The 17,529-nt window shown below is 38.4% G+C and overlaps 1 protein-coding gene across 2 annotated transcripts in view; it reads left to right on the forward strand.

Moving 5' to 3' along the window:
• Positions 1–208: 208 nt before the first annotated feature.
• Positions 209–17,529, forward strand: part of LOC131038366 (tryptophan--tRNA ligase, cytoplasmic) — a 137,393-nt gene continuing 120,072 nt past the window's right edge. The window contains exon 1 of one of the 2 annotated variants that reach the window (XM_059218300.1): positions 209–714. In XM_059218300.1, coding sequence (XP_059074283.1) covers positions 503–714 — 212 coding nt within the window. In that variant the 5' untranslated portion in view covers positions 209–502. The remainder of the gene's footprint in view (positions 715–17,529) is intronic. The other variant, XM_057970777.2, reaches the window with a different exon arrangement.

Below are 17,529 nucleotides of genomic sequence, written 5' to 3' on the forward strand. Positions count from 1 at the left end.
TTATTCATATTTTTGATATGTTGCAATCATTAGATTCTTTTCTATCATATCTCTCGGCATAATTTACCTATATTTTTTATATATAAATATACTAGTCTAATTTGAATCTATTTATTAATTAATTAAAATTCATAATCTTATTATATTTTTGAATTTCAGAAATATAGTTAAATGTGGCTCTTAAAAGTGCATTTAAGAATGCATGTTAAAAATAGTAGTTCTGGAAATGTGGCTCTTCCAAGAAAAACGACCAAACTCCGATAAACCATTAATCTACACGCTCTCTCTGCATAGCCATAGCAACTGCTATTTCCTTCTCGACAAGTACAAGCTCCTAACTAAAATTGTAAATAAAGCAACGAAGCTGAAACCTTTATTTTTTCTTGTTTCAATAGGTAAATTCACACTAGTGAAGATTCTGAGTTCCAATCCGCCATAACATAATCAAGACTCTACAAGTACAGACTATTCTGGAATCTTACACGAAATAACAGGGCTAAACATGGGAGAGGAGGAAATTGAAGAGGGCGAGAAGCAGATCGTAACACCATGGGAAGTTGCAGCTTCTAAGGAAGGCGGTCGAATCGACTATGATAAACTCATTGTGCAATTTGGCTGTCAAAAGCTTGATCAATCGATTGTGCAAAGAGTTGAAAAACTGACTGGCAAGCCTGCCCATGTTTTCCTTCGCCGTGGTGTCTTCTTCGCTCACCGGTATTTCTTTCTTTCTTCCAAACACTTTATATCAATATCCATAAATTAGTAAAACACTTTGTCTCGACACCCATAAATTAGTAAAACACCTTGGATGAATACCCAAAAATTAGTAATGTAAATTGGAGCAGTTCAATGGTGCCCTAATGTTTAATATTCTCAAATTTAGATAGTAAAAGTCGCCAACAATACAATAGTGGTGATGTTTTAATAAGTTGGGATTCTAATATTTTGCCTTTGTTTGCTGTGGGCCATCTCAAAACGCCTGGTTTGAATGATGGTAGATCATCCAAGATTAATCCTGCATCTGCAAAGCTTGTAGATTTTATTGTTTCAGTAGATCAATAGGGTCTGATAATGACTTCCCACTCCTTACAACAAAGAAATGAATTATGCCAAGAAGAACATTCTGGCATGATATATCCTAAAGAGATTTTTCTGTAATCCTCTTAGGCTATAAAACCTCTTGAAATTAACAGAAAATCTGACTTCCAGAACACTTGCCTTGAGCATAGATAATCTACTATTTAAATCCAGAATTAGTAATGGCCCTGTCTCTAAATCTGCTAAATATAAATCATTAAAATTTCTAGGGCATATTAGCAAGCATTAATGAACATATTCAATGATGATTGCATACCAAGCATTTAATCGACGTTTATTGTTTAAGTTATTTGTTAGTTTTTGCTTCAATGACATTTGATTTTTGTTCCAAAACTCTTTTTTCTCTTGCATATGATTGCAAATTAAGTGAATGTGTTTTTAGAATCTCGACAGTCATTTTATAGTATAAGGTATTTTTTGTTATTTTTAATTTTTTGATTTATATGGTTTACTTCGTTAATTACGTACACCTGCCTCAAGGCTCATTGAATTTTCACAAATTCTAAAGAGTTTTATAACTCCAACTACAACAATATAATTACACACTACTCAAAATGGTATAAAACACAAGTGTAATAGGGGAAAGGATGTAATAGATGAGTGCGGTCAATAATTGCTAGTGTGGTGCAACGATGATCCTTTTTTTATTACTTTACTCATTACTTGCAATGTTAAGCACTAGTAATTGTTACATTCATAGTTAAAACATAGACACAAATTATCTATTTTCACAAGTCACATAAATTCTGACCCTTCTTCAATTCTGAAGCTCCAAGAGTGGCACAGCTGGCAAGGGATAACGAGTCTTGGTTTACACATGTCATTTGGATTTTCTTAAAAAATTCCAAAGATTAAAGAACATGACAAATCAGAACATGTTCAGCATTGATTACAATCCACAGACAACAAATTGGTAGAGTAGTTCATGGGTCAGGCATGAAGGCTTTTCAAGATGACCGCTGAATGCACAATTAGTAATCACTGTATTCCTGAAGAAGATATAATTTTGTGGCATGATGTCAAATGGTTCTATGTGCTTTCTGTTGATGTTAATTAGGGAATGGCGGATTCCAATTGCCTCGGGCAACATTGGAATCCGCCCAAAAGGGCTGGCCCCTTTCCTCAAACATGTAGGGCAGAGCCCTATACCTCACAGCAACATTAAACCTCACGCCTCACAACTTAAACCTCACACTCAACGTGTTGATAAATAGGGCCGACCCTATTCACAAGGCAATTGCTAAAAAGGAAAAATATAATTAAAGTTAATTATAAGGAAAGCCGACCTATCTAAAGGTTTTGCTCCACATATAAGTAAATGTAAAACCTCATTATTATTCACTCATTCATTTTTTATTCATGCGAAATATACATGCCTGCCTAATGCGAACTTCAGGGAGACATATTACATCTGCACTTACAGCAATTTACATCTGCCATTGGAGGTGCGAAATCCATCATTAGAAGTCAGCAAACTCAGTGAATACACAGCAAATTCCTTGAAGGTCTGCAATCTAGGTTAAAGGAGTAGCAAAATGGCAGCAACCATCACTCATGTGACAGCAAGCTAATATTGAAGGCAGCCACCTCAATCTGCCATACTTCTTGTGACAGCAACATCGGAACCTACAAATGCATGAGATACGTGTTGTAATGATTGCATAACTATAATCCATAATCAGATCTGAGGATCTTTTCTGGCTGGGTTTTTCCTCCTAGGAGGTTTTCCTAGGGTAACTGTGGCTTGTTCTCAATTTGTTCATTTCTATGTTGTCATTAATTCCAATTTCTTTTAGTTAATCAAACTAATTAGAAACTAAATATAAATTCTGAGTTTATATCAATCTGAAAGTGTTAAAATTAACATGGTATCAGAGCTATAGGTTAGATCAACTTTCAGATTTCAGAATTTAGTACTCCTTTATTTCCAGATTGTTGTCTCATTTGCAGGTCAGGTCAATGGGGCTGAAAGTTGAAGACAGACTTGATGGAAATATCAATTTTACTGCATGGAAGGTTCGAATATTGTTGGCTCTAGAAGAAGAAAATCTTCTCCACTTTATAGAAGCGAAAGAGCTAACTGAACCTACAGATGCTACTGAGCTAAAACAATTCAAGAAGGATGCTGTCAAAGCCAGAAAGCTCATCATTGATTCAGTTAAAGACCACCTTGTCACCTCCATTGCCTTATTTACTCTGCAAGGGAAATGTTCAGTCATCTACAAGGTACATATGAAATTAACAATCTCAGTAGGGCAATCACCTTAAGACAACAACTACTTATTATCAAAATGTCAAAAGAAGATTCTGCTGTTTCCTATTTTATGAGAATTTCAGAACTAAATAATCAGTTAGGTACAATTGGTCATAACATGGAAGATAAGGACCTTGTCATGATTGCCCTGAATGGTTTACCACACTTATGGGAGTTATTTATTCAAATCGTAAGTGGTAGAACTGAGTTACCTACCCTTGATCGCCTTAAGAATGATTGCATCCAAGAAGAGTCTCGCCTTATCACAAGAGGGCAAACCAAAAGTCCTCATGTAGATGATCAACACATGCTTGCAACCCAATGCAAGAAAGGTGGAAATTGGAAGAAGCCTTATCTAAAGAGAAATAAGGAATTCAGACCATCCAGTTCCCAACACTCTTGGAAGAAACCAAGAGATACCTTGTATGTTCGATGTTTCAAATGTGACAAGTTTGGTCACTATGCTAAAGAATGTCAGAATAACCCTATTCAAAGAGAAGCCAACCTAAATGAAGTCTCAGAACAAAACGATGACTTCTTATTCATCTCTGCTCTGTCTAGCAGCATTCCCACAGATAGTAATACATGGCTGATTAACAGTGGTGCTTCCAGACATATCACAGGCTACCGTGATCATCTTTCAGACTTAGTAGAAAAGGATACCAGCCTTCACGTGGTAATTGGTGATGATGCTCGTTATTCGGTAAGAGATTCCGACACTACTTATTTAAATTTAAACTCTGGTATTTCACTGCATCTTAGTGACATCTTGTTTGTTCCTGGGATTAAAAGAAACTTAATTTCCATTTCTGCTCTAGAAGATAAAGGTTATCAAATTGCATTTTCTGAGGGAAAAGTGCTTGCTTGGCCTAAGAAATCTAGTTTTAAATCTGCTCGTGTCATTGGTAATAGATATGATAGTCTTTATAAGCTCTCTACTAACCCCGTTCAAACCCTCATTAATGAGGCTCTCGAATCCTGTGAGCTATGGCATAGAAGACTTGGACACTTACACTATCAAACACTTCCCTCTCTTGAAAAGTTAGTCAAAGGTATGCCTAAACTAATTCAAATTCATGATAAAACTTGCAAAGGTTGTGCTATAGGTAAAAATGTTAAAAGTCCCTTTCATAAAAGTGAAAGTAGAGCTAAAGATAAACTAAAACTTGTTCACTCTGATTTATGTGGTACTATGTCTATAGCATCTCCTAGTGGATTTCTTTATTACGTAATCTTCGTAGATGATTTCTCTAGGAAAACTTGGATCTACTTCTTGAAATCTAAAGAATCTGATGAAGTCTTAAGTAAATTTAAAGAGTTTAAAGCATTAACTGAAAACTCCTCTGGTAAAAGAATTAAATGTTTAAGATCTGACAACGGAGATGAGTACACCTCCGGTAGCTTTTATGATTTTTGTGTTGAGTCAAGAATTAAGAGGGAGTTTTGTGTTCCATACAATCTTCAGCAAAACGGAGTTGCTGAAAGGAAGAATAGAACTATTGTTGAGGCTGCAAAGGCTATGATTCATGATCAAGATTTGCAGACCTTCCTATGGGCTGAGGCTTCTAGAACAGCAATATACATCTAGAATAGATGTCCTCACCATGTTCTAAAGAACATGACCCCTGAAGAAGCCTTCACAGGAACCAAACCAGACATCAGTCACCTCAGAATCTTTGGAAGTCCCGTTTATGTTCATGTGCCCAAGGAAAAATGAACTAAGCTGGAACCCTCCGAAAAGAAAGGCATGCTAGTCGGATACAGTGAATCCTCCAAGGCATTCAGGATATACATCCCTGGTCAAAGGTATGTTGAGGTAAGTAGGGATGTTATCTTTGAAGTGTTATTGATAAAGCTAATGACAATCAAGACATGAATGTTGATATTAACCCCGAGATTCAGACTGTTGAACCTCCACCTCAAGAAGAACATGATGATCCACCAGAGCCCATGAATCCCACTGACATTCCTAGTGACATTGTTGTTACCAAGAAGAGGCCACTTTGGGTAAGAAACACCATTCAAGAAGTTGAAAGATTTGGTGCTCCCAGTGGCACCTTCTGTGAAATCAAGAGACCTCAAGTATTCTCCAACTACGTTGCATTGATGAACAATCTCATTGAATTTGAACCTTGCAATGTTGAAGAAGCCCTGAACCATCATGCCTGGCAGCTTGCTATGGATGAAGAGTATCAGCCAATCATCAAGAATGATGTTTGGGATAGTGTGCCCAGACCCAAAGGTAAATCTGTTGTTTCCTCTAAATGGTTATTTAAAATTAAACATAATGCTGATGGTAGTATTGAAAAGTATAAGGCTAGATTTGTAGCTCGTGGTTTTTCTCAAAAGGAAGGGATAGACTATGAAGAAACATTTGCTCTTGTTGCTAGATATACTTCTATTAGAACATTAATAGCTATTGCTGCTGCTAGAGGTTGGAAGCTACATCAGATGGATGTTAAGACTGCCTTCCTTAATGGTGTCATTGAGGAAGAGGTCTATATTGAACAACCTGAGGGTTATGAGATTTATGATAGAATAACTCATGTGTGCAGGTTGAAGAAAGCTCTGCATGGCCTCAAACAGGCTCCTCGTGCTTGGTATGAAAGAATTGATAAATACTTGTTAAGTCTAGGTTTTTGTAAGAATGATGCTGACTCTAACATCTACTTTAAGTTATCTAATAATGAAATGCTAATTTTGGTTTTGTATGTGGATGATTTATTTCTTACTGGTAAAGATGAACTTATCACTAGATGTAAGAAACAACTAGCTTCAGAATTTGAAATGAAAGACTTAGGTCTAATGCATTATTTTCTAGGTCTAGAAGTATGGCAAAGATCTAACGAAATTTTTCTAAGTCAAGGGAAGTACACTGTTGATATCTTGAAAAGATATAGAATGATGAATTGTAAACCTATGTCTACTCCTATGGAATCTAACTTAAAGAAGTTAAGTGTTTCTACAGCTAACTCTGATTTTGCATATCCATCAGAGTACAGGCAGTTGATTGGATCACTAATGTATCTAGTTAACACTAGACCAGACATATGTTTTGTAGTGAATGCTCTCAGCCATTTTATGAGCATGCCCAAACATGTTCATTTTGTTGCGGCCAAGCACATTCTAAGATACTTGCGAGGCACAGTTGGCTATGGGCTGAAGTATCCACTTAACACTTCAATAACCTTGGAAGGTTATTCAGATGCAGATTGGGCTGGAAGCGTCAAAGACAGGAAAAGCACTTCTGACATTTGCTTCAGCTTAGGATCCGTAGTGATCTCTTGGGCTTGCAGAAAACAATCCTCAGTGGCACTAAGTACTGCTGAAGTTGAATATATTGCAGCAAGTGTAGCTTTTAGGGAAGCAGTATGGCTTCGCAAGCTTCTTGCTGAGCTGTTTGGTCAGCCTTGGGATTCTACAGTTATTCATTGTGATAATCAAAGTTGTATCAAAATGTCTATCAATCCAGTGTTTCATGATAGGTCAAAACATGTGGAAACTCATTATCATTTCATTCGGGATATGGTGCAAAGAGGTGCCATTCAGCTGAAGTATGTCAACACTGATGAGCAGGTTGCAGATATTCTTACCAAGCCTCTGTCCAAAGTGAAGTTTGTGTACTTCAGGGACAGACTCGGTGTTGTGGAAAATGAAATCCTGATTGAGAGGGAGTCTCAACCTCAATGATACATTGTGTTGTATCAAACCACCCTCTACGGGCAATGTAAGGTGGTATTGTAATCTTCTCAAGGAGAAGTGTAATTATTAACCATTCTCTGCGGACAATGTAAGATGGTATTGTAATCTTCTCAGGGAGAAGAGTAATTGTTAACCATCGTCTGCGGGCAATTTAAGATGGTATTGTAATCTTCTCAGGGAGAAGAGTAATTGTTAACCATCCTCTGCGGGCAATGTAAGATGGTATTGTAATCTTCTCAGGGAGGAGTAATTGTTAACCATCCTCTGCGGGCAATGTAAGATGGTAGAAAAGATCCTCTCCACCCTCTGCGGGCAATATAAGGTGGATCCAGTCTATGCTTGTGTGCGAGTTGGAAGATTATATTATGTAGTTCCATTCTTTGCTTGTGTGCAAGATGGAAGATTATAGTTATGTTTCTCCTCCCTAATTAAGAGAGAGTGTTGATGTTAATTAGGGAATGGTGGATTCCAATTGCCTTGGGCAACATTGGAATCTGCCCAAAAGGGTTGGCCCCTTTCCTCAAACGTGTAGGGCAACATTAAACCTCACGCCGCACAACTTAAACCTCACACTCAACGTGTTGATAAATAGGGCCGACCCTATTCACAAGGCAATTGCTAAAAAGGAAAAATATAATTAAAGTTAATTATAAGGAAAGCCGACCTATCTAAAGGTTTTGCTCCACATATAAGTAAATGTAAAACCTCATTGTTATTCACTCATTCATTTTTTATTCATGCGAAATATACATGCCTGCCTAATGCGAACTTCAGGGAGACATTATATCTGCACTTACAGCAATTTACATCTGCCATTGGAGGTGCGAAATTCATCATTAGAAGTCAGCGAACTCAGTGAATACACAGCGAATTCCTTGAAGGTCTGCAATCTAGGTTAAAGGAGCAACAAAATGGCAGCAACCATCACTCATGTGGCAGCAAGCTAATATTGAAGGCAGCCACCTCAATCTGCCATACTTCTTGTGACAGCAACATCCGAACCTACAAATACATGAGATAAGTGTTGTAATGATTGCATAACCATAACCCATAATCAGATCTGAGGATCTTTTCTGGCTGGCTTTTTCCTCCTAGGAGGTTTTCCCAGGGTAACTGTGTCTTGTTCTCAATTTGTTCATTTCTATGTTGTCATTAATTCCAATTTCTTTCAGTTAATCAAACTAATTAGAAACGAAATATAAATTCTGAGTTTATATCAATCTGAAAGTGTTAAAATTAACTCTTTCTCTCGACCTCCACTATTGCAGAAGAGTCTAATAGTGCAGTCACACCTACATACCTGACATAATATGTTTCCCACTATTCTTTGATTGATCTCCATGCTATTCTCCAAAATTTTCATTCAGTCATATTCTGAGAGGAAATTGACAGAGGTTGTTGAGATCATTTTCACATCATCTGAAATACTAAAGATTGCAACTGATGTGATGCTTCTCTAATTAATGACCCAGTTGTGATTCCACCGAGCCTACAGAAGTATAATCAAGGAGCTGTGAAAAAAATTCATATGGACTTAAAGCTGGCTTTACATCTGGCAATATCATTAGCTAGTTTTTCTGAAAACTGTGTCAGTTGAGCCATGAAGGTTATGTGTCATCTATTATTCGAGTAAAATATATCTGCTTCTCAAAAGCTATACAGCCATCCTGTACCACAGCTTTTAGTTCAAGAGTTTGCAACTGAGCATAAAACAACAAACCTGTATTCTGCTCATCCAACAATGAAAGCAAGCTTTGAAGCAACTCACTGGGCTCAAGTGATAGACATAAGTGAATCCTCTTCTATGCAAATCAAGCCATGAATGCTTAACATGCATGATGTCAGAGAGAGTCCAAATTACTGAAAACTACCATTTGTTTTCTAGCAAAATGTATCGGCTCAAAATCTCCAAGGCTATACAGCTACCCAGTTCTAAAGCTCCCAATTTAAGACTTCATATGAACACGAGACACCTAATCTGCATTCTGCACATACAACAGCAGAAGCAAGCTCCAAAGCCACAACTCACTAAGGCAAATGTCAGGCAACAATGATCTCTCTTCCAAAACTCTGAGCTCTAATATTGACATATGTTTGGAGGATGTGGATAGTAGATGCCAAGTTAAATTTACACTCACTGACTGCACTTGTACAGAAATCTTTAAGGTGTTATCAACAACTTAATTTCTACAAAAGTAGAAAAAATTATAGTCCTTGAAACTACATATTGTTGAGGTATTTTCTCTCGCACCTCTTATGTCTTCAATATAATGCCAAGGGAACACGAACAGTGAAGGATCACAAATGAATATTATAGCAACTCAACATATTTGCTTTCACCCAACAACTCGTCACCTCCATTAGAATATAATGACAAACCAATCATAGTCAAACACAATTCAAACTTGGGAAAACAAACTTTTATTTATAACACATAGAATTCTATATCTAGATACTTTTCTTCACCATTTGAAGTTGCTAGAAAGTTGATGAGTGTGCAATTCTTTCCATCTGTCAACCCATATGATAATAAGCAATGTTCCACGGGTGTTGGGGATGGGGGGACGGGGGGACGCGTTTTCGGGACGGGGGGACCAAGGGCCTAAGTTTGGGGACGGTGGGGGGACGGCGGCGGGGGAGTGGCGGGGTGGTGGTGCTGATATAGTTATACATATACATATAGTACTTGAAAAACTAGTTTTGAAAAGATGTATGACAGTATTATAGTGTAAGAATTATATTTCAAATGAGACTATAGGAAATTTGAAATACTAAATCTAAATACCAAGATTTCTAAGTTGTGTTGTTATATGGAGCCTAATCAGACTCGGAGGTTAGATTTTCCCTACTTCTATCGGCGCGGCTTCCCCCTATATTTTTCAACGGGGGTTTGGGGGCAACGCCCCCAAGCTGGGGTCAAGGGGCAGCGCCCCTTGCGCGTTCCTGTTGACGTGTATTTTGTACACCATCATACACAGAATAAAATACCAATAGGCATCTTATCCTCTCTTGAGAAAATAGTCTCTAACTGCTGAAGATCTGCAAAAAGGATCAGTTAGATGGACTCCAAGGTTCTTTTATGTAGGGTCTCTACGTGTGGACAAGCTCCAGTGGTATGATGTGATTTGCTGGGATCACAAGGGGACTTACATGTGATGATTGAACTTCAGATCTGCTTTGCTGGACACAGGCTCTTACTAACTTACATTTGAAAAAAAAATGAAAAAAGGATAAGGGCGAAGAGAGGATCTAATCCTAATACTAAGAATGTAGGAGCAATGACTTGATTTTTGATGAAACTCTAACTAGATCTTGTTTTGACATCAATGGAACATCTACACAAGACTAGTGCGATCTTCTAAGGGAGCTTTATGATGTTCAAATCATCACCGCAGGCATAGATACCATCCAAGTTGATGCATATCAATGAAGAGGCAAGAAATTGTTGCCATTGATTGTAAACAAACTCCATTTTCATTGAAGTAATGGTGAAATTTGTCTAAGTGTTGACAAATTTTGAATGCAATGAATTCGCCAAAATGGTCTAATTTTCAATAGGAATGTTAATGCAGAGCTTAAATTTGTCTAAGTGTTGATAGTCAATGTGAATTTTTGTCCGATTGAATATTTTGACCAAATTTTGACTTTTTTTGATTTTGATCCTGGGCATTGGAATTGATTTGTTTTCGCCTCGTGAAGTGTTAAAATGTGAAAAATCATGTTATTTTGGCCTGTAGGAGCAAAATCGCTCCTGTCCCTCAGTGAAGGACGGGAGCTCATTTTCAAATATCTCATCGTCCCTGCAGAGTCCAGACAAATTTTGAGTTGGAAGTGATGGAGAACGGCGATATCTTTCCGTTGAATATAAATTGAAGATTTTTGGGATGTCCATAACAGTGCTAAATGCCTAGTTCGCTCCTGTCCCTCAGGAAGGGACCAGAGCGATTTTTTGATATAATTGATTTTCTTGCAAAGTTACAAACAATGTCAAGGCATGAACGAATAGAGTGAAGAAGGACGAGTTCGTTGAATATAAACTCGGAACCTGGCAAGGTGAGATAAAGGCTACAAAAGGAGGATCGCTCCTGTCCCTCTCCAAGGGACAAGGGCGATACAAGGATGATGTTGCTTCCTACGCAAGTTCAAAGACGATCCAAGTTAAGTCAAGGTGGCGAGGGACACTTCAAGACTTTTTTTTAGCAAGCACAAACATTCAAAGGTCGTCGCAATGATGAAATTCGCACCCTATAGCCTAGATCGCTCCTGTCCCTCAGGAAGGGACCAGGGCGATGTTGAATGCATTGGTCATTTCATGATGAAATTCTGTTGACGTGTATTTTGTACACCATCATACACAGAATAAAATACCAATAGGCATCTTATCCTCTCTTGAGAAAATAGTCTCTAACTGCTGAAGATCTGCAAAAAGGATCAGTTAGATGGACTCCAAGGTTCTTTTATGTAGGGTCTCTACGTGTGGACAAGCTCCAGTGGTATGATGTGATTTGCTGGGATCACAAGGGGACTTACATGTGATGATTGAACTTCAGATCTGCTTTGCTGGACACAGGCTCTTACTAACTTACATTTGAAAAAAAAATGAAAAAAGGATAAGGGCGAAGAGAGGATCTAATCCTAATACTAAGAATGTAGGAGCAATGACTTGATTTTTGATGAAACTCTAACTAGATCTTGTTTTGACATCAATGGAACATCTACACAAGACTAGTGCGATCTTCTAAGGGAGCTTTATGATGTTCAAATCATCACTGCAGGCATAGATACCATCCAAGTTGATGCATATCAATGAAGAGGCAAGAAATTGTTGCCATTGATTGTAAACAAACTCCATTTTCATTGAAGTAATGGTGAAATATGTCGTTTTCTTGCAATTTGCATGGTTTCTTGTTGAAGTCTTCAATCTTAGATGGTAGATAATTAGATGAATGGAGGGAATGTTATTGATTGATGGTGGAATTCGTACATCCATACTACTAGCAGTTTGTTGATTGCAGACTTGCCTTGTGTAGTCAACTGGAATCGTTCAGCTTAAGCTCAATTTCAATTTGTTGCCTCTTCATTGATATGCATCAACTTGGATGGTATCTATGCCTGCGGTGATGATTTGAACATCATAAAGCTCCCTTAGAAGATCGCACTAGTCTTGTGTAGATGTTCCATTGATGTCAAAACAAGATCTAGTTAGAGTTTCATCAAAAATCAAGTCATTGCTCCTACATTCTTAGTATTAGGATTAGATCCTCTCTTCGCCCTTATCCTTTTTTCATTTTTTTTTCAAATGTAAGTTAGTAAGAGCCTGTGTCCAGCAAAGCAGATCTGAAGTTCAATCATCACATGTAAGTCCCCTTGTGATCCCAGCAAATCACATCATACCACTGGAGCTTGTCCACACGTAGAGACCCTACATAAAAGAACCTTGGAGTCCATCTAACTGATCCTTTTTGCAGATCTTCAGCAGTTAGAGACTATTTTCTCAAGAGAGGATAAGATGCCTATTGGTATTTTATTCTGTGTATGATGGTGTACAAAATACACGTCAACAGAATTGGCGCTAGAAGGAGGGCTTGTACAAGTTGGACTTCGAAATTTTATCATTTCATATTCGCAAGGAGTTACCCAGGACTTTTGCTCCTCCTCCACGCTCGACAAAATTGAAGAAGCGAACACAAACTCTTGAATCCAAGGAAGATCGGTGGAAAGTTTTTTTTCTCAAACACTCAAAGGAAGGTGATCGTTGGGTCGTCAGTTGGACTTACGCAAGAAGGAATCAAGCTGGAACCAGTTGAACGTTCAAGTTGAATCCGAGATATTCAAGATCTCTCTTATTCCAGAAAATCCAAAAAAAAGTGAAAAATAGAAAATCCAAAAAAAGTGAAAAATAGAAAATCCAAAAAAATCAAAAAATCAAAAAATCAAAAAAGAAAAGATTTCTCCATGGAGCGGCAACAGTTTCACGAGGAGCAACAAGTTGATTTTCCTGAACTTTGGTGGAGGTTAGATACACAACTTTATCCACGCAGATTGTCCGAGTTCGCAAGACCAGGGCAGTGTCGAGTCCATGAGACAGAAGAACATGATGAAATGCATTGCTTGAAGTACTTATCAAGGATAGAATCGGCAACGCAGGGAAAAATCTTCTTTTGGGATGTCCCTAGGCCAGAAACAGAAGAAGGCAACTTCAGTGTCCCAGAAACCAAAGATCCTCTTCTAAGCTTCATGTGGATGATCGAGAGTCAACTCATTTTGGATGGCGAAATGCGTCTTGAAAACATATTGCTACCATTGTGGTGTAGAATTCACAACTCACCTCACTCTGAATTTACTTGCTCAGTATGTGAAATGGCTATCAATCAAGTCAGAAACCAATTTGGAATGCCAACTTTGTCCGAGGAAGAGTGTATTATGAACAAATCTTGGGGTGCACATCTCACGACTGAATTTAGGAGAACCTATGAAAAGGACATTACTCCAACATCTGAATGTGAGAAGGATCAATTGTACGTTGACGATACCAGTGCACCTAATGATCAATGTATTACAATGGATAGCTCGCCATGCCTAGCACCTGAAAAAGAATACCATGAAACAAAAGTTGAAGAATCAGTTGAAAATACTCAAACAAAGGAAGATCTAGGAGTTGAACAAGCAATTAAAGGAGAAGATGACTCATTCCTTGAAGAATTCTCACTTATGCTACAAAAGGAGATCCTTGAGATTGAATTGCAGGAGTTTTCAAATGTTCTCATTGAAGAAGACAATCAAGTTGAGATATTGAATGAAGAATCACAAATTATCATAAGTGAGCCCAGATATGAAGAACAATTCAAAGGGGCGCTTGAAGATTTCATCACCATTATACTATTTGAGGAAGCATTGAAAGAACTTGTAGAGAAAACGCAAATGGAATCACTGCCAAATTTTTTTCTAGATAGGCAAGTTACTGTGAATGATATGATCCACCATCAGCTCCGACCTCCCGAGACTATACTTGAAGAAGAAAGGCCACCTGAGATTATCTTTGATCCACTAGAGGAGATGTTTGAAGCTCAATCCATCAAGGAGACTCTTATTTTTGAGGATATGCTTACAATATTTCATGAGGATGCTTGGTTTATGCAAGATATCTCAGTGAAAACAGAGAATCTTGAGCTATTCGAGGGGGCGCTGACCTTGTTTCAAGAGGAACTTCCTAATCAAGATCAACATATTGCGAATGCTCGTGGAATGATTCATCATCAATGGCGACCTCCTGAAGCAGCTGGTGACTTCGCTTCCAACAATACAGTACTGTCTGAGCCTGAGATGTGCCAGGTTGTCTCTTTCCTTAGTCCTAGCTTTGAAAGTTATTATGATTTTGATTATGGGGATTTTGGGAAAACCACTTGCATTTGGATTGATCACGGTCCTAGTGAATTACCTCAGTTGATCATTTTGAGTGAAAACTTGCTTGAGTATGAAAGATGCATGGTGAGAGTTTGCCTTTTTGTATTTAAGGATGAATTTGCCCGATTGAGAACCATCACGTTCACCATGCTCCTGTTGCACAACTTGAGAAATCATGTAAAGTCATGTATATATTTTGCTTCTTTGAGTCGTGTCGAGTCTAGGACTCTTGTATATAGGTTTAGAGTAGGTTTTCTTTTCGTGTTTTTAGGTTAGAGGTCTTTTTGAGCCTTGTTCTTGATTTGCCTTGAGTCATTTGACTCATGATCTAGTGTGGCTCAGGTAGTTTAGTTGTTTGCTTTCTTTAGTTGTTTGCTTTTGGTGTGTTTTAGTTTAGTTTGCTTTGGGTCGGTTTGTTGGTCGGTTTGCTTTAGTTTAGGTGTCTTGAGTGGGAGCCTCCATTTTGTGAGAAAGGTGTTTGTGTTGTTGCTCACACACTGGCAATATCTTGTATCTTATGTTAGACTCATTTCTTAGATATCTATTCATGAAGTGCTTGGAATCCGAGGTTGTTCCTCTCCAGCTTTATCATCTGATCAGGACCTGTATTTGACTTGGAAGGGAATCATTTTCTATGTCTTGATGCTGACATCTGTTGATTACTATATCTTCACACATTAATAGACTCCGAGTCATTATGGTTTTCAGGCAAAGCTGTGATTGGTGAAAAATCTAAAATCTGGCTTCAGCGCCACCGCAATCCTCAAACCCTAGTAAGCTTCACTGCTTACGAGCCAAAGGAATTGACGGAGAGAAAAAGGCAATATCAAAAGGAAAAAATGAGAAAAAAGAGAAAATAAAAGAGAAAAATGAAGAGAAAAGTGAAATGAAATGAAATATCAAAATTGGCTAAAGGGAATATGCGAATAACTCCATCGGGGCTATAGACGCCCGGCTGGCAATGGAGCAATGTTCGTGAGCTTGTGGCGATAACCTCGTCGGGACTATGGACGTCTGACTGGCAGCGAGGCTCTATCCAGGATGCTTTTGAAGTTTAGATAAACTACGTAGCTAATCACAGGGGAACCTGAAATTCATAGTTGTCTTGTCGAGAGGAATGAATACACTTGCACACACCTGGGTAATCAAAGACTAAGTGTCTAGATATGGTTAAAGATTCTCCTTCTACTTTGAGTGCATTTTCTAATCTCTTGATGAGCTAGGTTGAATTTTCCAGAGGTTCTAGGTGTCGATTGAGTCTTTATCTCTGAAATGTTTTTCAACATTTATTCAAGGTGGCGCTAGATGTTGTGACGTTTTCACACATCGCCCCATTGCAAATGGGGACCCATGTTTTTTGCTCGTTTTGTTCGTTTTCGCTTTGCTTTTTTTTTTAAGGGTTTTGTTAGTTTGTTAGTCGTCTGGATTTAGGGTCAAGCCTTAGGGTTTTAAATTTTGCCTTTTCAAGCCAGAGTCCAGTCGTTTTTTTTTTTTTGAGAGTTTTCGAGCTTCTTTTCTAGGATGCAAATTTTGAATGCAATGAATTCGCCAAAATGGTCTAATTTTCAATAGGAATGTTAATGCAGAGCTTAAATTTGTCTAAGTGTTGACAGTCAATGTGAATTTTTGTCCGATTGAATATTTTGACCAAATTTTGACTTTTTTTGATTTTGATCCTGGGCATTGGAATTGATTTGTTTTCGCCTCGTGAAGTGTTAAAATGTGAAAAATCATGTTATTTTGGCCTGTAGGAGCAAAATCGCTCCTGTCCCTCAGTGAAGGACGGGAGCTCATTTTCAAATATCTCATTGTCCCTGCAGAGTCCAGACAAATTTCGAGTTGGAAGTGATGGAGAACGGCGATATCTTTCCGTTGAATATAAATTGAAGATTTTTGGGACGTCCATAATAGTGCTAAATGCCTAGTTCGCTCCTGTTCCTCAGGAAGGGACCAGAGCGATTTTTTGATATAATTGATTTTCTTGCAAAGTTACAAACAATGTCAAGGCATGAACGAATAGAGTGAAGAAGGACGAGTTCATTGAATATAAACTCGGAACCTGGCAAGGTGAGATAAAGGCTACAAAAGGAGGATCGCTCCTGTCCCTCTCCAAGGGACAAGGGCGATACAAGGATGATGTTGCTTCCTACGCAAGTTCAAAGACGATCCAAGTTAAGTCAAGGTGGCGAGGGACACTTCAAGACTTTTTTTTAGCAAGCACAAACATTCAAAGGTCGTTGCAATGATGAAATTCGCACCCTATAGCCTAGATCGCTCCTGTCCCTCAGGAAGGGACCAGGGCGATGTTGAATGCATTGGTCATTTCATGCAAAATTTACGTAAGGACAAGACTTCGCAATGTTTTAGAGGGTCCAAGGCATCGTATGAAGATAATTCGCAAGGGTTTTCAACGTCCAAACATCGCCAAACAATGTAAAAGCCTCACATCGCTCCTGTCCTTTGGACAAGGACCAGGGCGATCTTATCAAAACACTCACGTTCCTTCAAGATCAAAGCAAAGCGAGGTTAGGAAGAGCGAAGGACGGCGTCTAGAAGACATTGCAAAGGAGATCAAAGTGTAAAGTTGCCAAGGTCAAGGAAAAGGACATGGATCGCTCCTGTCCCTCTCCAAGGGACAAGGGCGATGACCCCTTAAAATGACCAAACACATAATGAAGACAAATGAATCAAGCGCAAAAGGAACAAGTAAAGTATGTTATTCGCCAACAATGAAAGATCGAAATTAAAAGATGCAAGATGAACGTGAAAAACATAGATCGCTCCTGTCCTTTGGACAAGGACCAGGGCGATATGCACTTAAAAGACACCCATATGCGCACACAAGGCAATCAAATTCGAAAGACCATCGAGATGATCGATTTTCAACGTGAAGATGAAGGAGTTGGACGTAAGAAATGCAAAAATCGAGACCAAAGTCATGGATCGCTCCTGTCCCTCTCCAAGGGACCAGAGCGATGAGGTACGTCCCTTTGTTTTCCAGTTTTGGCGTCAAAATAAACAATTCGAATTTTCCTCAAATGCTAAATCGATTTAAAAATTGAATATCCATT

The sequence above is a fragment of the Cryptomeria japonica genome, chromosome 3 (assembly GCF_030272615.1).
Source record: "Cryptomeria japonica chromosome 3, Sugi_1.0, whole genome shotgun sequence".
Taxonomy (NCBI): Eukaryota; Viridiplantae; Streptophyta; class Pinopsida; order Cupressales; family Cupressaceae; genus Cryptomeria; species Cryptomeria japonica.